Source organism: Sphaeramia orbicularis, chromosome 21 (assembly GCF_902148855.1).
Source record: "Sphaeramia orbicularis chromosome 21, fSphaOr1.1, whole genome shotgun sequence".
Taxonomy (NCBI): Eukaryota; Metazoa; Chordata; class Actinopteri; order Kurtiformes; family Apogonidae; genus Sphaeramia; species Sphaeramia orbicularis.
Window position 1 is genome coordinate 47346035 of NC_043977.1, and position 22949 is coordinate 47368983.

The 22949-nt window shown below is 36.8% G+C and overlaps 1 protein-coding gene across 1 annotated transcript in view; it reads left to right on the forward strand.

Annotated features, from left to right (window-relative positions):
• The first annotated feature begins 223 nt into the window (after positions 1 to 223).
• cacnb4a (calcium channel, voltage-dependent, beta 4a subunit) overlaps positions 224 to 22949 on the forward strand; it is a 116265-nt gene continuing 93539 nt past the window's right edge. The window contains exons 1-2 of the mRNA XM_030124959.1: positions 224 to 503; positions 2271 to 2354. Of these exons, the coding sequence (XP_029980819.1) occupies positions 441 to 503; positions 2271 to 2354 (147 nt within the window). The 5' untranslated portion in view covers positions 224 to 440. The remainder of the gene's footprint in view (positions 504 to 2270; positions 2355 to 22949) is intronic.

Below are 22949 nucleotides of genomic sequence, written 5' to 3' on the forward strand. Positions count from 1 at the left end.
GGAATTTACACAATAAGCTTTTGCGAACGGTAGCATATATAATTTTAAAATACTATGCTGTATTATTTAAAATTTCAGACGCCTGTAAAATGTATGAATTTGCAGTGTTATTTTCGTTCGCTCTTGAACGCATCACCAGTAAAGCCGTGTGTGATGCTCGTGGAAGGGGGAGGGGGATGCTGGGATCTTATGTGCGTTTTTGAGCAGTTGAGCAGGACACTCTTCATCCCAGCAGTGAACCGAGTAGAGCAGCTTGTTCCACTTCTTCTTCTGCCTCTTTGCTCCTCTATTTTTCTTTTTTTCTTCCGTTGGAGTGATTCGGAGCCGGAGCCAAACTGGATCCGGCGGTGCACGGTCCGCCACCGGAGCAGCAGCAGCATCAGTACCAGTGGAGCGGTAAGGAACGCCAGCCTCCGCCCTGGACCGATGAGCTGGCTGAGATGTCCCAGCACATCTACACACGACACGGGGCGGGAGATGGGCTGCAGAAGCCTGTGTTCCAGGTAGGAAGAAAAAACAAAAAAAAAAAAAAAACTACATCTCTCCTCTCCTCTCCTCTCCTCGTCTCTTTCTAAGCCCCCCCCCCCCCCCCCCAGTATCACAACTCCAACAACACTCCTAAAATAACTGCCCAGGCTGCTCTCAGTGTTAAATGCATTTTTCATTATTCCTAATGGCACCCCGAGGTGTCGTTAGTCAAACATAGACCCAGGTCTAACAGTATGCTGCGAATGTGATGGATTTAAAATTAAATGAAATTGGGTGCTTAATTATTAATTATTTATGGACCTCCGCTCATGATGCATGAGGTGATCCAACTTTTCCAGGAAAGAAATTGATTTGTAGCAGTGTTGCGAATTTGGTATCCTTCACCCAGTCAGTACTGAACAGGGTTGTGGCCATTCTTCTGCTGTGGAGCCTATATCCTGTAAATGCACACACACACACGTTTTCTTGATATTGTATACATTCCTCAGTCACAGTATGTTGTGGGTTTTTGAGATATTTTATTTCGCCTGTTTGTGTTTGGCGTCTTATCTCATCCTCTAACTCTAAATGAAACATATCCAGTGACCTGGGAAGGGAGATATCTTTAGATACTTGGATGCACCTGCTTTTCCTGAGAGACTCTCCACAGGAGGACAGGATGCCACATTTAAAGTAATAAAGAGGCTTAAAAAAATAAGTCATATTTGGTGCATTTCCACGACTCTTATATCCGAGGTGAACCCCATCGTCTTCTGAAAGAAATTGCTACATGCGAAAATGGGTCACACAATGGGAATAAATGCAGCAGTAAAAGTCTTGTCATACATGTGTTTCATTTTTTTTATTTATTTATGTATTTATTTTGCCTTTATTTAACCAGGAAGTCCCATTGAGATAAGGAATGTCTTTTGCAAGGGAGACCTGGCCAAGGCAGCAACCATACAAAGTCCAAACAACATAAAACACATACATGATACACAATGAACAATAAAACACGATAACTATTAAATCATAACGGCATCAAGAAAAACAGTGACATTCCATCTTAACTGCATTCTCCATGATACTTTTAAAATCATTAACAGAAATTAGAAAAGCACTTGGAGAGCGCAGACCTCCGCCAAGGCAGATCAGCCCCACCCCCAATTACCACCCAAATTTGATCATTTGTTCCTTGTGCCAGTATCAACATTTCCTGAAAATGTCATCAACCCCCCCCCTCCCATTACCACCAAAATTTAATAATTTGTTCCTTGTGCCAGTGTCAAAATTTCACGAAAATTTCAATAACACCCCCCACCCACCCACCCCCCGATTACCACCAAAATTTGATCATTTGTTCCTTGTGCCAGTATCTACATTTCCTGAAATTTTCATCAAAATCTTTCAACAACTTTTTGAGTTATCTTGCTAACAGACAGACAGATGAACAAACAAACCCCAATGAAAACATAACCTTCACCATAATTAATGTATGTAGTTATACAGTTTTTTGAAGATTGAAGATTATTACACAACCATGGTGCATGGACTTGCTCTGATAGTTTGGTAAAGCATTGAATGGACTGACCTTGTATAATCAGGTCATTATGAATGATGTGAGGCCGCTGAAAGGGGCCAGTGCCTGGTGTCAGCCCCAGGGGCCCGGATGCTGGAGGGAAGGTGCCCTTGAGTTAGTGTGGAAGAGAATGGGGGGATATAAATATATGGAGGATACAACAAAAAGAGTGTGAGAAATGCGTAAAGAGGTAAACAGAGGTTTCATTTTGCCTCCTCCACAGGCCAACAGAGGGACCTACTCCAGACGCAGCCGGCTAAAGAGGTCTGACGGCAGCACCACCTCGACAAGCTTCATCCTCAGACAGGTAGGGCATTGCACTGCAGTGATGGGGCTGCAGAAGTACATACTGGAGTCAAAGATAACAGATACTCAAAGACACTGTGGTTTCCAAGTGAAAGATGGTCACCGGTGTCCAGGGTCAAAACAGTCCCTAGCTTTAACCCATAAAGACCCAGTGCTGTTTTTGTGGCAGTTCTCAAATTAAGTTTTCTCTATTTTTAAACTTTATCACCATTTATTATAATATTATTCTCTGTATTTTGTCTTTTTTCAGTTAAAATCATGTATTTTCCTATATTTAATTCACTTTTCATGTAGATATTCATAAAAGCTCAGATTAAATTTGAGGTTTATTCTATCAGAAACAAATAAAACTGAAAAAAGTGACTTTTTCAGTAAAATATATCATTAATTGAACATAAACCGAGTGTCTCCGTCCACTGTCATTGATCCAACTCCATGGGTTTTACTGGTGAATCAGTGTTGTAGAAGATGACAGTGTTTCCATGTTCACTACGGAGCCTCTGAATGTCCAAATGGGTCATATTTAATGACCATGACAAGATGACAAACTTCATTTTGCACCAATTATTTACACATATTGATAGGGTTAGCGGATCAACAGGGATTAAGCAGTTTAGATCAGTAAATGATTTTGGTTGTTGGAGGATGTTTGGATCTTTATGGGTTAATATGGGTTTAACTGCTTTGCCACAGTCTTTGTTTTACAGTGACGTTGCAGATTCTAAACTCAAACTTCTTTTATGTTAAAGTAAGTGTTCGGTGAATGGTTTGCATGGATGTTTTGTGTTATAAAAATGTAAAAAAAAAATGTTAACAAAGTAAAGGAAGTGGAATCAATTTAAGTTATACTTCTTCCCTCTTCTTTTTCGAACACTGAAAATTTTGCTTGTCCGTGTCGCATTATCTGATGATTTTATGTGCTTGAAATAAAACTAAACGAACAAACAAACAAACGAACAAACGAACTAACTAACTAACTAACTAACTGACTAACTAACTAACTAACTAAGTATAGTACACACCAAACCTCTATGTTACATAAACTAATGATAATGACATAAAAAAAAAATCCCGTCCCAGTCGCGGAACACTGGACTAGCTTCTCTACTCTCCATCGGGTGCTCGAGGGTTCATGGGAGTTCGCCCAACCAGTCCACATGTGTTTTGTGGATCTGGAGAAGGTGTTCGACCGTGTCCCTCGTGGTATCCTGTGGGGGGTGCTTCGGGAGTATGGGGTCCGGGGCCCTTTGCTAAGGGCAGTCCGGTCCTTGTATGACCGAAGCAGGAGTCTGGTTCGCATTGCTGGCAGTAAGTCAGACCTGTTCCAGGTGCATGTTGGACTCCGGCAGGGCTGCCCTTTGTCACCGGTTCTGTTCATAATTTTTATGGACAGAATTTCTAGGCGCAGCCAGGGGCCAGAGGGGGTCCGGTTTGGGGACCACAGGATTTCATCTCTGCTTTTTGCAGAAGACATTGTCCTGTTGTCCTCATCAAACCTGGACCTTCAGCATGCCTTGGGGCAGTTTGTAGCTGAGTGTGAAGTGAGTGGGATGAGGATCAGCACCTCCAAATCTGAGGCCATGGTTCTCGACCGGAAAAAGGATGGATGCAGGCCCGGACTGACTAATCAGGAGGACCGGGACAATTCCCGGTGGGCCGGTATAATATTTAGGCCGCAAGGGCTGGAGTTCACTTTAAATATGTATTTAATATTTTATTTATTTATTTTTTGGGGGCCGGTGTTCAGTCATAGCACTGAGTTAATCACGTAATCTGCAGCCGCTGTTCCTGGGCCCCACCCCCTCTACCAGCAAACTGTTTGTTTTCTTCCTCTTATTTGCAGATGCACCGTGACCTGACGTAATCTGTCCTTCCATACAGTTAGTAGTTCTATACTGTAGCTGTGGAGCACATACGATCTGTGCTCTGTAGGCTGTGGATGGTCAGCTGTGTTTGCTGTTTGAAACATGGATAATAGAAAGAGCAAGGGTGGTGTGGAGAAGCAAGAATTAAAAAGAGGAAAGCTCTGGAAGCAAACACAGCCAAATGTGACAAAATCTGCAACTTTTTCACAAAAACGACCTCCCGGTTGGAAACAGCTAATGAGGACGATGAACCAGGTAAGGTGAGCTGTTGGAACAGACTGTGTGAACAAGCAAGCATTAGTTCCAGTAAAACCACTTTCTATACCCAAACGATAGTACTGACCTAATTTAATTTTTATCATTAAAAGTCAGACAGTAAATACACAAAGCCCACAATTGAAAGGCAATAGCATAAAGTAATATTAAATGAGCCAGCATATTTTGCCAGTGTAAATATCTTTAGTTAAGTAAGTCCAAATGTCTGTAGATATTATTTTTTATTGTGATCCAGGTGCAGGCGAGTCTAGGGAAACTGGAGGAAGTGTGAAAGGGAGAGCAGAGTCTACTGATGACAGAGGAGCAGCTCAGCAGCACAACCCTGAACCACTAGGCACAAATGAGACAGATGAAGATGAGTCTGTTGTTAGCTTTGACTGCTTTGCTTGCCCTCAGTCACAGGATACACATACATTTTTTTCTTATCATCCTCATCAAACCCCTAATATCACTATACCAAAAGTTTTCAATAGCAAAGATGGAACAAACCGCAAGTAAGTTGTGATGGAAATCTTTTGTTGCAGAGGATACAAAAATAATAGTTATTAGAAAGTGCAGCAAGCTTTTTTTTTTTTTATTTTTTTTTTATTTTTTTTTATTTAATATTTTTATATATTCTTTTATTTCATTTCAAACATTTTAAAGGTTTGAAAAATGTTAACACTTATAAGAACAAAAATATAGATTCTGTTATTGTTGTGTTGTGAGGAATAATAATGTAGGAGATGTCGATGTGCACTCACTGTTGAAATAAATCCACATTGTGAAGCAACCTTTACTTGCACTGAACTGGAAATATTTTAGAAAATACACTGAATTACAAGGCTTTGCAGAACAGTGTGTAGACCTAACATGTAAGGTTATAATTGCATGATATTAATAATATTCGGTCGTGATCTAAAGTGGGCTGGTCTGAGGTATGAAACTCCAGGGCTGAAAATGAGTCTCAGTCCTGCCCTGGATGGATGGATGGATGGATGGATGGATGGATGGATGGATGGCTAAAAAAAATACAACCTTATGATTGGGATTTTTTTTTTGTCATTGAAGTATTTGTAAGGCAGAGGCAACAGGGTTCAGAGTATGCCTAAACACATAGTACATAGCATTTCTGCAAGGTCTATATTTTATATTTTTTTGGCATGTGTAGTTTTACAGTCATTATTTTATTAAGTGTTGCAATTGAAGTTTAAATTCAGAAAAATATAGAATTTATTCACTTTATTATCCTGTTGTGTTTGGCCACCTGTCAGAGGTGTCACACCCCATTTTCTGAGCTAACATCCATCTTTAACATCGCTTGCTACTGTAATGGTGCTAGTACAAACACAGAATCCAAATGGAGAACTCAAACACCAAAAATATAGTTCAAAAGGTTTATTGATCACACACAGGTGAAAAATAATGATCATTGACAGAATCTTGAGGATAATAGTTGGTGATATCCTCCTCTGATTCGTCCTCCGGATCGAGGGCAAAAGCCCGTCTCCCCGAGCGGTGTTAGGGGTGTTTTTCCCGACTAAGGAAAAGCAAAGGGAGGTCAGGGACGGAAACGGGTCATACACAGGTAGGCAAACAATCGGGCAACAGGACATAAGGACAAGGCAAAAACTCATGTATCGGTAGTCAGGGCGAGAAGGTCAAAACCAGGTATCAGAAGAGGCAGACAAAAACCAGACAGGGAGCAGGCAGAAGACGAGAAACCGAGGAATCCAAAAACAGGTCAAAAACAGGCAGGCAAACGAACAAACGAGGTCAAAACGCTGGTCAGAACTACAAGAGTTACAAACTGGCGTCTGACAAGGGGAAGAGACAGGGTTTAAATACACAAAAGGGAGGGAAGACAACTAGACACGTGGAGCAAATCAGGGCGGAGACAGGTAATCGGGTGAGAGGTGAGAATGATCAGGGAACAGGAAGTAAAGACGACAGACAAGACACATGAGGGGAAACTTAACAAAATAAAACAGGAAGTGACAAACAAAACATAAAAGACAGACAAAACCAGACTAACGTCTGGCTGCAGGTGTGACAGCTACTTTACATCAACTTGCAAAGATGTAATTGAAACTTACCAAATCTTAGCACATAGCATTCAGAAGTTTAATTTAGCTTAATATTAGATTAGGTTACATGTAGATAGACTGGAATTAGCATTAACAAAGCCTACTAAATACCACAAACTAAGCAAACAAATTATTTATAGATATGTACATGTTGTCACTAGCACGTAGACATACTAATTATAAACAACAACAACAACAAAAAAACAGGGAGCATTATAATTTTTAGGTGTTTTGATTTTTCTAGCATTATAATACTAGTTAGCTGTTAACGTGCTAATTGAGCTGCAAAATGTTAATACATTAACATATTACATTCATTTACAACCAACAAAATATAACTAAATTATGATTTAATAATATAGTACAGTTGTATTATATTAAATACATTTTTTCATGTGTAAAATTATAATCATACCATTAATAACTGGTAATATTGTAGCCTGTTTTGAATTTAGTAAACTGCTAAATATCATTAGCTTAATGCTAACATGCTAATCAAATGCTTGCAGGCTAGGTAACTGCAATATTTCTAATATCCAAAGTCTTTAACTTTGAGATTAACTTTCTGTTTATAGTGATAACAAAGTTCATCCTGAAGAATAAAGAGTAGCAACAAGAAAAATGGTGAAATTTTAAGTCTGTTACTAAAAGATTTACAATTGCTAACAGACATTTATCTGCTTTCCTTCTTTTCTGAAGATAAAATGGAAGTGAAATGAATTTGCAGATTAGGTTTCACTGATATGTTTTAACAAAGGGTTAGAGTTATCTAGCAAGAAACGCACCACATCCACAAAAGTAAACAGGGTTTCACTCCTGTGTTGACTGATTCCCCGTCATAAAACACTTCTGCTCATATTCCTTTGTGTCTCTGGCTATAACACATCACTTCTGGTTTCTGTCGGTATTCCATTAAACTTCATGTCACTTGTTAAGCTCTAAGTACAAGTGAAAAGTGAGCAGACTGACAGTAACATCAGATGGTGCTCTATATGTTGTCATGAAGGGGGGGTTTGGCCCCTGCTGGAGTTCAGGGAATCGATAGCCTTTTTTTGAATCAGCCTGGGAATTCAAAGTGCTTGGCTGCTCATGAGGCATCTACAGCCAATCTATAATTCATAAGGATGGGGTGGGGGTGGAGGGCTGCTCGGATGTAGTCGCCCCTTTTATATTTATATGTTCCCATGTAAAACAATTCAAATGACTTTAATAACTCCCATCTGTTGTTCATAATACAGATGGGAGTTACCAAGACAAAACCATCCCACTAACAAGTTACATGGGGAGCTGGGGGGGGCTGCAGAGGCTACACATCCACACAAGCATCATTTGTTATCTTTTTTTTTTCATGCACCTTTTATTTTGTTTTTTCCATACCTGACTCACTCAGAACCTTTCCATCATATGCTGGCCTGTGCAGAACAACCGGCCTGCTCTTAGGACAGAATACCTAATGAAAACCATCAGGTTTGCGTTTTCCTCCACACAGATGTGCTAACAAAAGCTCATGACAACTCGTCAAGCCTAATAGCCAGATATGATTTATGAGCGTGTCAGGTTCTTGGGGGTCTGCGAGTGCTGCATTTCTACTGCATGTAGGTCACTTTGTACAAGTGAGATTTCCATGTGAGTAGATAATTCACTCGCCAGCCTGCTCCCTGGGGTTTTTCGGATCACGGATGTCTTTATGATGGAAAGACTTCATGTAATTAAGTATTAAAAACAATAAACTAGGACCGGGCAATATGACTAGAAAAATTATAAGTTATCAGTTAGTAGTTATCACAATAGATGTCAATCAATATAAAAATTGTGAAAATGACACAAAAACTAAACAATGAAAGCAATGTGAGAGATATAAAAATATGAAAATGGAATAAGGAGCAAGACAGAGGAAGAAAAAAACAGGAGATTCTGATTTCATGATATACCATTTTTTTCCTTCATTGTATTTAATGTTGTTAACGTAAAAGACAAAACTATATGAAAATGACATAAAGACAAAACCAAAAACCAAAACAAAACTATCCTGATTTTGTGATTTAGCTAATTTTGTTTATTTCAATTCGATGCCACAAAAGACAGATCTGAGTCCTTCCACAGCAAGAAGTATTATGTGAAAGATGTGACGAAGTGAAAACACTAACACTTGTGATTTAGTGATTTGCAGTTAATTTATTTGGTTAATTTTGTCAGTCTTTTATCCAACTTAAACTAATGTAGTGACATCAGAGTTAGAAAACCACTTAACAAGCAACAAAATGCTGTAAAAGATGTTATTTGTAGTTTCAAACTTTATAACTTTCTAATCAGAACATGACAAACACTTACCAAGCAGTGGAACATTTCACAAGTGTTGAGCTACAACATTCAAAACAATTACAGTCATAAAACCTGTGTTCAGCATCCAAATATGCATGTAAAACATAAAGTAAAACAACACAAAATGTGAGTATTTTGTCAGTGCTTTAGTTGGAAATAAGAAAGTTTCTGAAAACAAACCCAAATATCAGAAGAAAAACGTATATCATGATAATCAGAATTATCATAATATAAAATCATACTGTAATAAATATCATTATTGTTTTATTGCTCTGTTTTAACTTGAAGTAAGCCTATTCCTACAGCTCATTAAGTGTGACATCAGTCCTTTAATGCAACTTTTTAATAATAAAAATCATAATGGATTAGATTTCTATAGCGCTTTTCAAGGCACCCAATGATCCATTGATCTGTTATTCATTCACTCTCACAACTAACAGTGTAATATACCATTTAATGTATGCCCTGCATTAACTGGCACACATGCTGAAAAGAAAAAAGCAACTGTAAGGACCAGAAAACTAGTAAATAAAAGTGCAAAAAATATAAAATAGGATGTGATTGTGCAGAGATGTCTTCATGAAAGCTGTTGCCCACTTCTTTTCCCTCACAGATTTCTGTAACACCCCCACTGTTGAGAGTGCCATCTCCGGTGAGCTCGTCATCAGGTGTGAAGAGAAGCGGTGGGCTCTCTTTGATTCCCTCGGGTATCCATAGTAACGGCTGCCCTTCAACTACAGGGTCAACTAGGAGGTTGATTAGCAGGAAACTGCTCCGCCTCCTAGTTTTCAGCTAAAAGTCTCATATTTTGTCTCTGCATATGCTAGAGTGAATGAGGAAAAGGAAAAGATGATCCCACCCACTCTTTAAAAAACACTTGAGTGCTTGGTGATCGACACCTTAGTGATTGTTTTGGGTTGTTTTTGTGCATTTTTATCAGACAGAATGGAGAAGAAAGACAAACTGAGAGGAGCCTTTTCTTTGTATCTCACAGGGCGATAGACACGAACTGTTGTGAAGGCGATGTGTCCGTTGTTGTCTTCATCATCACCTGCGTCCTTGTTGTTGTCTTCATTGTCATCATCATCTTCATTGTCGGCATCAGCATCTTCATCGGCATCTTTGTCATCGTTGTTGCCATTGCTGTTGTAGTTGCTGTTGTCGGTGCCGTTGTCATTTCTGTTGTTGTTGCTTTTGCCATTGTAATTGCTGATGTCTTCGCAGCTTTCGTCTTCATCGTCTTTGTCGTTGCTATTGTCTTCGTAGTCTTCGTAGCCGACATCTTTGGCGGCGGCAGTATCAGTGTCTTCGTCTTCATCTTTGTCTTTGTTGTCATCATTTTGTCTTCATAGCCATTGTCTTTGTCGTCTTCATAGCCGATGCCTTTGTCATCTTTGTTGCCATCATCTTTGTAGTTGCCATCTTCGTAGTTGACATTTTTGTCGCTGTCAACTTCGTAGCATCATCTTCGTAGTCTTCATCTTCATAGTCTTCATCTTTGTCGTCTTTGTCATCGTTATCTTTGTTGCCATCATCTTTGTCAGCATCGTCTTCATTGTCATTGTTGTCTTTGTTGTTGTCGTTGCCTTTGTCATCATCTTCTTCATCAGAAATTTCTGCCAACATCTTCTCTGACGAAACTTTTGTTTGGATTAATTCCACATTTTATATGTGGCTTCCTTGAGAGAATATCTACAAATTATACAAATCTACAAATATACATGTTAAATATGTGGCTTTATTTGTAATGGGCCATATTTTTTTGGTTTATAACATGGAAATGGTTACAGATCAATGTAGTTCCTATTGAGCACTGATAGGAAGTCATATATGGACATTAATTTAATTAGTTGAGCTCTCCTCCAGCGAAGGTACCAACCACTTCTATTGGGAGATTGATCTACTGCACCAAGACCACAGGACTGTAACATAGCAGCAGAACCTGACAACCTCACAAATTCAACTTTTTATTGATTCTTGATAGAACATGCCAGTAAAATACAGGGCCTTTGGTCCTACTTTTTTATGTGGGGAGCATGCATTTATTTTCAATAAATGCAAGGAGAGAAGATATAAAAGATATGGGTGATGAGTCCTACATGAACTGATGACAGGTAGACAGCTGATTTAACTTGCGTACATGTCAGATGACCAGATGTTTCTCCATGTGGTTGCCCAAATTCTGAGCTCTGTGCTAAGAGGATGCCAAAGCAGGCCAGATGTTTTCTCTGAGGAATAATCCACAGCTGGAGCACTGAAGTGGCACAGATAACCTTTCCTCTGCTTCACTATTGTCTGATTTAACAGCCACTGAATTAAAAGGATTGTTTCGAATCACTGATTAGACATACATGATGATGTCTACACATTACTTTAATATAACTTCAGGAAGTGATGGGAAGTAGGACAACAGGGTCAGATCACATCAGCAGCAGATTGATAATAAAAAATAGAGAAAAAAAAATACACCCAGGACTAACAGTTGTTTATCATAGCCGCCACTTTTACCATCAGAAAAGCTTTGCTGAACTTTACCACAGTATTGTCTAAAAGTGAAAATCTTCTTGGGAAGTTCAGTGTCAGAGGTAGATTCAGGCTTTTCCTGCCACCTAGTGGGATAGTCGACTTTCCTCATCTTGTGTAATGTACTGTATGTGTACAGTTTATTCAGTTAGAAGTAAAGAGTGGTTGAAAAGTACCTTACAACAATGGGACGAGTTACTGAAAGTTCTATAAAATCAAGCATATGACTTCAATGGAGAGTGTAAAAATAAAACAGAGAAGAAGATGCATTTAATGTATCAACAGCAAAAATGTTTGAAAATGTCTAAATATTTCTTAACCCATAAAGTCCCAAATGCTACTTTTGTGGCAGTTCCCAAATGACTTTTTCTCACTATTTAACCTTTCTTAAGTGATTTATCACCATTAATTATAATATTATCCTCAGTTTTTTTTTTGCAGTTTTTCAGTGTAAATCATATATTTTCTATATTTAATTTACTGATCATGTAGATTTTCATAAAAGCTCATTTTAAAGTTGAGGGTTATTATATCAAAAATAGAGAAAACTGAAGAAATAGTGACTTTTCCAGCAAATCTGTCATTAACTGAACTTAAAAACAAATGTCTCCATCCACTGTCATTGATCCAACTCCATGGGTTTTACTGCTGAATCAATGTTGTAGAAGATGACTATGTTTCCATGTTCACTACGGAGCCTCTGATCCCACGTCCAAATGCGTCATATCTGATGACCATGACAAGATGACAAACTGTATTTTGCACCAATTATTTACATGTATTGATAAGATTAATGGATCAGCCGGTATTAAATATTTTACATCAGCATGTTCAGTGGTGGATGTTTGGGTCTTTATGGGTTACTTACTAATTAGGTAACCTTTTCTGTGGAGTTATGCAGTATATTCATCTTCAGTTAGTCCTTATCAACAAAAGTCACTACAATTGGTTTTGGCCTCTTTGTCTACTTTGTACAGGTCTATTATAGGGCATCTACCATGATGCACCATCTTTCTGTAGTTGGACTTCCTCCACTTCTCTTTTTGTCCTTTTCATTGCAGGTGGCATCCAGTGTTATATTGAAGTGTTATATGGAGTTAATTTCACAAGATCCCACATTAAACAAAACAAACACCGGCTGTGAGAAGGACTTACTGCATTTTCTGTCGACACTTTAAGTCATAGGTGTCAAACTCATTTTAGTTCAGGACCACATTCAGCCCAATTTGACCTCAAGTAGACCAGATCAGTAAAATAATAACGTAATAACTTATAAATAATGACAACTACAAATTTTTCTTTGCTTTAGTGCAAAAGGTAAAATTACAGTATGAAAAAATGTTTACCTTTAGAAACTATCCTTAAACAAAAAATGTGAATAACCTGAAAATTCATGAAACACCTGAAAATTCTTAAGAAAAATAAGTGAATTTCAACAATATTATGCCTCTACTTATCATTTACTCATGTACATTTCAACTTGAAGATCGTAGTGGATCTACAAATACACAAAACATTTAGTGTCAGGCATCTGGAACTGAAAAATATGGCATTTAACTTTATGATCAAAACAACTTGACTGTCATTGTCTCTTTGCAAATTCATTTCAAATGGGCCTGATTTGACCCTTTGGAGGGCCAGTTTTGGCCCATACACCGTATATTTGACACCCATGCTCAAAGTGAAATTGTGAATTGGTGTGACCGTATAGATAATATATGGGGGATGAACCTTCTGTGATAGTGGTGAACTGCATTTCTGAAGCTTCAAGGTGTGTGACATGGCCACTGTTGTGTTGTTTTCTGGAAATGAGGGGGTGGAGTTGGAAAAAAGCAAGAGATGAAAGCGGTTTACTAATAAAAGCATGAGGTCATTTTAGCTACTTAATAAATGTTAAAGCATAGACTGTGTTTGGTGATGGTAATGTCAAAATAAAAGCCAACAAATTCCATATTTACTATCAATAAGCAGTGATTAGGAGGTTATTTAGTGATAGATAATAGCACAGTAGTTGTAGAACATTGTCATGGTTAATAAATGGTTAATAAATAGCCAGTGTGCTGCTTATAGATGTAAGCAACTACTCAATGGTTGTTTTTGTTGCTATTATAAAATACTGGACCAAAGACAAGGACTCAGCTTTATTATCATTCAAACCATGTTATATGATGAGAACCAAACACAGTTCCCCCAAATAAATAGAAAAAAAAAAAAAAAGAATAAAATATAGGGATGCACCGATACCAATATCAGTATCAGGTATCGGGTCCGATACTCAGCATGTGTCCTTGTACTCATACTCATAAAAGTACTCCGATACAACCGCACCGATACCACTTATAGCAGCGTTACATTCGCAGTTAAGTGCAGCAGGTATGCAGCAGAGGAGTAATGTCAGCAGTGTGGAGATTTTTCAAAATAAATGACGGTGAACAAAGTGGATCTTTTCAAAGAGCGACTGTGTGAGTTAGTGAAAAACTACTGACATATTTACGACAACTACTCTCATTAATATCAATATCAAAATTAGGATCCACATTAGTGTAACCTCTGTCGTCTCCATGTTTATTATTACTGACTTTCTTCTTCTCAAAAAATGTGACTTTTTTTGTGGTATTTGTCAAGTATGGTTAATTAAGAGCGGCGCCCTCTGGTGGATTGATTGAGAAACGTTCATTCCAGCGCATTAAATGTCAGTAATAGTACTTTGTTACAGTCAGACTAATGACATTGACAATAAAGCACATTTTCAAAAGTAACTAAGAACTGTAATGGTATTATTAAGTACTCATATCAGTTCTCAGTATTGGCAAGTACTCAAATGTAAGTACTTGTACTCGGTCTGGAAAAAAGTGGTATCGGTGCATCCCTAATAAAATAAAATAAAAAAATAGAAAAGTGCTAAAATTAAATAGAAAGAAACTGTAAATCTGTAAAATGCTTTAAAATAGAATAAAAATAAACTCTAAGTATCTACTGTATTGCACTATGTACAGCAGCAGCAGCAGCTAAAAGTGGTGGTGCAGTGGTGTATGTACAGCAGAAATATGAGTAGTAACAGTTCACACGTGGAAATAAAGTGACAAGTGACTGTGGGCATCTTATATCGGAACTTATGTGTTATCAGTCATTTTAACATATTAACATTAACTATAATCTAATTCCCATAGTCGAATTAGCAGCATAACTGTCACACCGTCATGATACTTAAAGATACATCCACTAAATAAGTGTAGTCAAGTACTGTAGGTCATATAAAAAACCAAAACAAATATAGTTAAAGTGATCATTCAACATCTATCAATTCTGCAGGTGTGCAAATATAGAAATATAGGTGTCAACATATATTACAATGTTTGCAGCTAAAAGTGGCCAGACAGTCATGCTTAAACTGTGTACAAGGAATAATTCTATACTGACTATTAATATTTTTATGGGCTTCTCAGAAATTATTTTTAAATCCCTGCTGAAATCCAATGTCAAAGCTGAGACCCCATCATTTCCTCTTTTTCATCATCTAAATTAAGTCTTAGCCCATATTTATGTTTAATTCCCTACTGTCTGCAATCCAAATCTGAAAGCAAGCAAGAATATAAAACCCCATTTTCGGCAATGGCAACGCTTGTATATGCAACAACTTTAGCCCGGAAATTGAATTTGGCTTCGGAATCACAATGTATTAAATAAAGACTTTACTTTAGCCCAATTTTTCTGCTTGCAGCTGGCAAAGTGATAAGGAAGGAGCTTCTTTACACTGTTAATCCCTGTTATATAGGTCACATGGCTCAACTCAGAAGCCTTTAATTCATGAATTACTTGACTGGGCCTGGCTATTGCTCTCATAGCTCACTCTGGTAGTAATAACTATTGTGCCTGTGCATTCTGTCTTTGTTTTTCATTGTAATTAGTCCACTTTTCTCTTTTATGTAGAGACATACTCTATTTGGGTTTCAAAGATTCAAAGATTTATTATGGTCAAGTCACTAGATGCACAGGACATACATATGACATAAGATTCAGTTGACCCATTCTGTGATCTGCCCTTTTTGACTGATTGATTGACTGATTGATTGATTGATTGATTGATTGATTGATTGATTGATGTATTTATTTCTAATATTAATGTCAAAACAGAAGAAAATAAATAAACAAAACACTTAACATAAGACATACAATACATATTCAAAAAGGAGTGAGAAGAAGTATAACTTATAAACTCCCACCCCTTCTCCTTAAATAATTAATAACAGTAATAATCTTCCTAGTTGAAACATATCTATACTATATACTATAATGACTGATACTTATTATTAAATAATTTGGTTTCTGGCTTTATATTAATATGAACATATATAATATGATTTACATAAACATATAATACAATAACACATATATGTAAATATATATCTATATACCATCCTTATAACCCCCAGTGATACCCAACACCTCCATCATCCCTGTACTTCTGAGAAACTGAGTCTTTGTACCTCCTTTTAAATTGTTTCATGCTTGGACATTGCTTTAACTCTGTATTGAATCTGTTCTACAGTCTCACCCCGCTGACTGAAACACAAAAACCCTTCCTAGTCGCCTAGTTGTGCGTATTAAGTGAATTTTAAAGTTAATTTTCCCCCTTAAATTATAACCCTCTCATGAATACTGAATAATTTCTGTATATTTGTTGGTAACAGATTATCTTTAGCTTTGCGCATTATTTGAGCTGTTTTATAGTCCACAATGTCTGTGAATTTGAGTAATTTTGACTGTAAGAATAATGAGTTTGTGTGTTCCTGGTAGCCAACGTTTATTATATACATTGTGCTGTTGCCCTATAGATCTGCTGCTGTGGAGAAATCTATTGCTGTTTGGTTTCACTATGCACCTCCTCACCTCATAACCATCACTGTATATAGCACTGCTGCTGCTACAACTGTAAATAGACTGACATGTACAGTTTATTACCCCGCCCTCTGAAGGGGAGGTAAGGAGTATTGTTTTTGGTTCATTTTGTTTGTTTGTTTGTTTACACTTTAGCAGCAAAACAGTTGGTTCAATTCATACCAAATTGGGTTTATAGATTGCTGGTGACTCAGAATAGATGTCATTACATGTTGGGAAAGGTGGGTCAAAGTTAAAATTTTTTGTGATTTTTTTAAAAAAATCTTCCCATTTACTTATAATGTGCAAAATACATGCAAGGGGCATGGTTTGTTGTGCCTGGCACCACTTGTTTATTCCTGTTCTTATTCTATTTTACCTCTTTTTCCTTTTTTAAAATGTGCAGCATTTAACAAGGTGGGAGAGAAACCGTATCTCAGTTCTCTGTATGTTCTGCACATTTACTGAACTGAAAATAAAGAAGCTTTGAATACAAAAAAATGAGATGCCTTTTCTCCCTCACCTTGCTAAGTACCATGATTTAAAAGAAAGAGGTAAAAATAGAATAAGAATAAACAAGTGGTACCAGGCACGACAAACCCCGCCCCTCATATGTATTGTACCTTATCTTGGCGTGTATCCAGCTGATGTCATCATGTCTATGCATGTGCTGATGTCAGCATATCAGATGCCTCTATATATGTGCCAAATTTGAAGTAAATTGAGACAAAATTGATGTTTTTATAGACATTTTAAATTTTACCCATTATAAGTACATTGGAGAAAAAAAAAGATTTCAAAAATTCAAAAGAAATTTGACCTTTGACCTACTTTTCCCAAAATGTAATGACATCTATTCTGGGTCACTGGCAATCTATAAACTCAATTTGGTATGAATTCAACCAATTGTTGTGCTGCTAGAGTATTAACAAACAAAGAAACAAAAAAACTGAACCAAAAACAACACCCCTTGCCTCCCCTTCGGGTAATAAGTGGTATACAGAATAAACTATTATAGAATATAAAGTGTGAAGTGTATATAGGCCTGATTAGTCTGGCGGCTATTTTCACTATTTGGACGTTTTCATTTAATTTGGCTTAAACTCAGAAGAGATAAGATGAAACACCACTTTATCTTTGTCTCTCTGTCTGTCTTGTCTCACACACCCACACCCACTTAATAGTCCACAGAGTGCTGAGAGCTGTAGAGGTCTCCAGATTCACATCACGGTGGAGCTCTTTGATGTGTCGCCTCTTTAGCACTGCAACAATATCCAACAGATCATTATGAAGCGTCAGCTGTCCTGAGAGGGGCTCTTTTAAGACGAGGGGGATAGAAAAAAAAAAAAAAAAAAAAAACAGAAGCAGGGCTGAGCAGAAGCCTCACGTGAGAGCAGCAGGTGCTAATGCTGTATTGCTGTTTGTCACAAGAGGGTGCTATTACTCTGTACAGGAAAACTCCGACTGCATAAGTGCTGTTTCTGTAGTGAAATGGCAGTAAAATATGAAACATGGCCTCATATCTCATGGAAAACCTAATATAGAGAAGCCTTTGGATGGATAGTTGACATGATAAAGAAGTAGTTGTTAGTTTCAGCCCTGGACTTTACTCACAAGAGTCCAAATGGTTATTTTTTTCCTGTATTCCCTGCACCGCTGTAGATGCTCAGAGGCTGTGCAGTATGCAAAGCAATAATAAACTGTAGTTTGAACTTACAGTAGGTACTTATTGTAACACCGCATTTCACATAAGTATGTCATATTCGAGTAAGTGGCCTTATTTTTCATTTCTTTTGGACTTTGTTTTTCTGCCCATCCTATGAAGTGGGGACGCTGGGTGACAAAAAATTCCATTGATTTTAATCCTTTGTGCTGTCAACATGAACACAAGAAAAATGTGATTCAAAGGCAGTTTTTATTATTAAAACTGTAAATATAATGGTGTAATACCAATAACAACAAGAATATGAAGAAAGCAGCACTTGTGGGGGTGTCAGTGTGTCTAAAAATAAAAAATAAATGTAAGCATCACAGGCAATTACTGGAGAGATTTATTCACAATGAAAGTATAGTACTAAATGATCAGGTTTTTTACTTTTTTTGGTGAACATGAAAAGTCTCCAGAGGATGCACTATTCCCAGTTTTGAGATTTTTCACTAAATGAATCATTTAATCACATTTTCTAAATTTATGTTTTTTTTCTGTGAGGTTATAGTTACATAATTGTGACTTTTGCTTTTAAAAAGGCACTTTATCAGATTTTGTGAGATTTATATTTTCCATTATGCATACAATACACACAGAAAATGCCCAGACTAGTTTAGGTAATTTAGGAGGGGTCGGACAAAATGGAAATGGAAGAACTCAGGAATACAAACTATCATACAGTATATATGATATATCATATCCTGTAATACAGGGGTTCCCAAAGAGGGGTACGTGTACCCCCAGGGGTACTTGGAAGAAGCCTAGGGGGTACTTGAAATTTTTGGGGAAAAATACATTAAATAAGTCATCATGTACTGAATATAAAATAAATAATGAGAATTAATGCTGACATATAAAACACAATAAATACATACATATAATAGTTTGATTGTCAATCAACTTGTTTAAGCTTTGGTAACATTTTAAAAACATTTCTATTTTATATTATTCAAAATGAGTTTATTTGAGTTGAGTAGCTAAGTAATTATTTTTTGTTGATGAAAGGATAATTTATTAATTAATGACCAATTTATTTATTTGTCTTATCAATGAAAGAGTTATAAAGAGTTATTTGTTATATATTATAGTTAAATATATATTGTTTGTTTTCAAAGTTTTGAAAATATAAAACTTTGGGCCAGGAACAAATTTAACCAAATTTTTTTCCAATAAAAATGCTGAAGCGAGAGTTGGGGGAACTTGGCTAAAAAGTGTATTTCAGGGGGTATTCCACTGTAAAAAGTTTGAGAATCACTGCTGTAATATCACTTCTCATATTGTGTCATATTGTACTGGCAGGAAATACCAATATCTACAGGACAACATGCAGGTGCTCTAAAGGGATTTCCCTGCCATTTTAACTCAACAGAAATGAAACGATAGCAAAAACAAGGATATTGAAATCTCACTCATGTTATGTGTGAATTAAAGAAGCACAAAACTCCTACCTTCCCAGTTCCTCATTCTACTTTCTGTCTCTTTATGGGGTAATTTATTGTCGTGTTACACTGACATGACATATCATAGACCATAGATGATTGACTCACAAAATATGAAGTGTTGCAAAATCACTGTATTGTGATACTGAGCTGTGGTTGGTCACTGTGATTCTCACCCCCAGTTACACTGCAGCAAAGGTTATTTTTTCACAAGGCTAAATACACTTTTGTAAGATCTAAACAAACTATTAAGATTCATAAAATGCCATATCCTACAATTTTTTCCCTGCTGAGCATACATTTAAAAGCACCTTGACTTATTAACCCTGTGAAGCCTGAACCATTAAATCACTGACAGAAAATTCCAGTTCTTTGAAACTGGAGCCTTTATTGGTCCTTCTGAACAACCAAAAAAAAAAAAAGTTTTTTCAAATATCAATTTCCATGTATGAGTTTAAATTTTATATCAAATTTGATACATCAGGTCTCAATGCTCAAATGTTATTATTTTTGAACAAACAAAAACATAATATAACACAAACATGTCTGACAAATTGATAATTCCTTTTCAAAATTGCCAAAGTTCTGCCTCCTTCCTCATTAATGACAATCTTGTAGTGTCACCTGAAAGATCTCTGGTGAATGAATTACTGCCCACTGGTGGATTATCCATGTATTGCATGTATCTAATTGTATACATCTGGTTTTTCAAAACAAAAAATGTCACACTGATCATGTAGAGGGCTTCAAAAGTCATGTATCAGTTATGATACGTTCAGTGTTACGTTCAATTTGTTATATTCATTGACATCTAGTGGTGAAGTTACACATCACAACCAACCGAATACCTCCTTCTCCATTCTCTACAGTGGCCCCAAAAACTCTGTGAGCTGTTTAGTTAAGAGGATATCAACTATGGTGCACACTGAAATATACTGAACAACAGTTATCCACCTCAAGGCTGGATAGCATCCACCTGTTCTGAGCTACTGTAGGAACATGGCAGCTATCCCTGTGTAGATTTAAACAGCTCATTGAAGGCCACCACAACACAGCTCTTATTTTCAGGTAATTGCATACTAATGAATATTTCAGCGCGTTTCCATTGATTACATCCCCCTATATCAGTGGTGTCAAACTCATTTTAGTTTAGGGGCCACATTCAGCCCAATTTGACCTCAAGTGGGCAGGACCATTAAAATAATAATGTAATAACCTATAAATAATGACAACTCCAAAGTTTTCTCTTTATTCTAGTGCAAAAAAATGACATTAAATTATGAAAATATTTACATTTACAAACTATCCAAACAAAAAAGATGTGAATAACCTGAAAAAACTGTAAGTGCAATAAGTGCAATTTTAACAATATTATATCTCAGCTTATTTATACATTTGCATTATTTGTCGGATCTACAAAGGCACAAAACATTTAATATCAGGCAGAATATTGTTCAAATTGCACTTACCGTAATTTCTGGTCTATAAGCCACTACTTTTTTCCACACACTGTGAACCTGCGGCTCTAAAATGATGCGGCTAATTTATGTTTTCTCGGCTAACAATTGATCCGGCTGACGAAGAAGGAAATAGAGCTGCTGCACATAAGCTTGGCATCAATGAAGCGATGGTGAGACGTTGGAAACAGGGTAAGTGTGGCTTATAGTCAGGTGCGGCTTATAGTCCGGAAAGTATGGTACTTTTCTTCAGATATTTCAAGTTGTTCATATTTGTTCAGGTTATTCCCATTATGTTGTTAAAGTAAGTTTGTTAATGTAAATATTTTCATGATTTGATATTATTTTTAAGAGTAACATTTTGAGTTGTCCTTATTTATAGGCAAAATGTAATTTTTTCACATTAAACCAAAAAGAAATTTTAGAGTTGTTATTTACTGGTTATTATGTTGTTATTTTATTTCAGGTCATATTGGTCTGTATGGTTTTGTTCAAACTGCAGGCAAATGTGGCCCAAATCTGATTTTTTTTTTGCCCATGTGTGGCCTGTATCCAATCTGTTTAAGGCAGTTTGAACAGCACAAATCTGATTTTTTCAAATCCAACCCAGGACACTTTCATATGTGGTTCTAAATCCGATATATATCCGATATTTTGCAATGTGACATCAGTCTGAACAGCCGGGTCACATTTTTCCAACCTTTACATCATTGAAAAGTGACATTAGTTTGATTTTTATGTCAAACCTTTTCCAAAAACGTGACCTTTTTCTTGAAACCATTTCCATCCAGGATTCTTTGAAACTCTTTGTCTGTTTACTTTTTTGTGTTATTTCTAATGTTTCCTTATTTAAAATGATGTCATTTTTGTCAGTTTAGGATGTGAGATGAGGAAATAGTGATAGTTTTTCTTAACCCCATTTTCTGGTAGAAGCACAATGACAGCAAAGAATAACAACTGTCTTCCACTGCAGGAAACAGCGAGGAGAAGTCTGAGGTTTGATGTAACGTCACAATTCTGCGTCCCAGGAGGAGGAGTGGAGGGGAAAAACATATTTACTTCCATAAACACAGTGCATGCTTGCGTGGTCATGTATTACATCAGGACCTCTTTTGCACATGTGGGTCACTTCATGGTTGCATTCAGTTCAAACTCCAAAGTGATAGAAGTCGCATTTAATGTGCAATATGATCAAGCACACAGAAACATTGGATTTCACCAAAAAATCTGAATTGTGCATTAAGACCTGCTGTCTGAACGTAACCCATGAGGACTCTGAACTAATACGAGTTCGACACACTTGACTGTTAATATATTTAGCAGTGTTTTTCAACCTTGGGGTTGGGACTTCACGTGGGGTCGCCTATAAAAATTTTAATTCAAACTTACTAATAAAAATATATGGTGAGTTGAGAGAAACAATCACAATCCATAAAAGACTGAAGCTGAAACTGAAGCACTGTGGTACTGTTTATCTTTCAAATGTTCATTGTGGTCAGTTTCAGATGCTGCAGCTCTTCCATAATTCATAGTTTGAGTTATTGTTTTTTCAGTATTAATTGTCAGCCTTGTAAATACAAGCTGGACTGACTGTACATATCCTGACCGAGGAAAATAAAATTCTCACTTTGTGCTGTAATCTCAACCTGGCTTTTCTGCCTCCGTCCATAATAATCTACATTATATAGACTAAATGTCATCTAAAATTAACGTTTATTTGCAACATAGTATAGCAATGATCAAAAACAAATTAATTTTATACCAAAAAAAAAGTCTTTGTTTTGAATGTCACCAGAAATTTGCGATGTTATAATGGGATCACAAGTGAAAAAAGGTTGGGAACCATAGGTCTTTAGCATAATTTTGTGTGTAATTTTTGAAATTTTTGATGTAACTGAGAGTCTGGTTTCGACTGGCTCTATATGTTAAGTGTCATGAGACAACTTTTGTTATGATTTGGCACTATATAAATAAAATTTGATTGATTGATTGAAATTTGGCACTTTGCAAATTCATCTTGCGATTGTAACCTTTGGTGGGCTGGTTTTGGCCCGCATGTTTG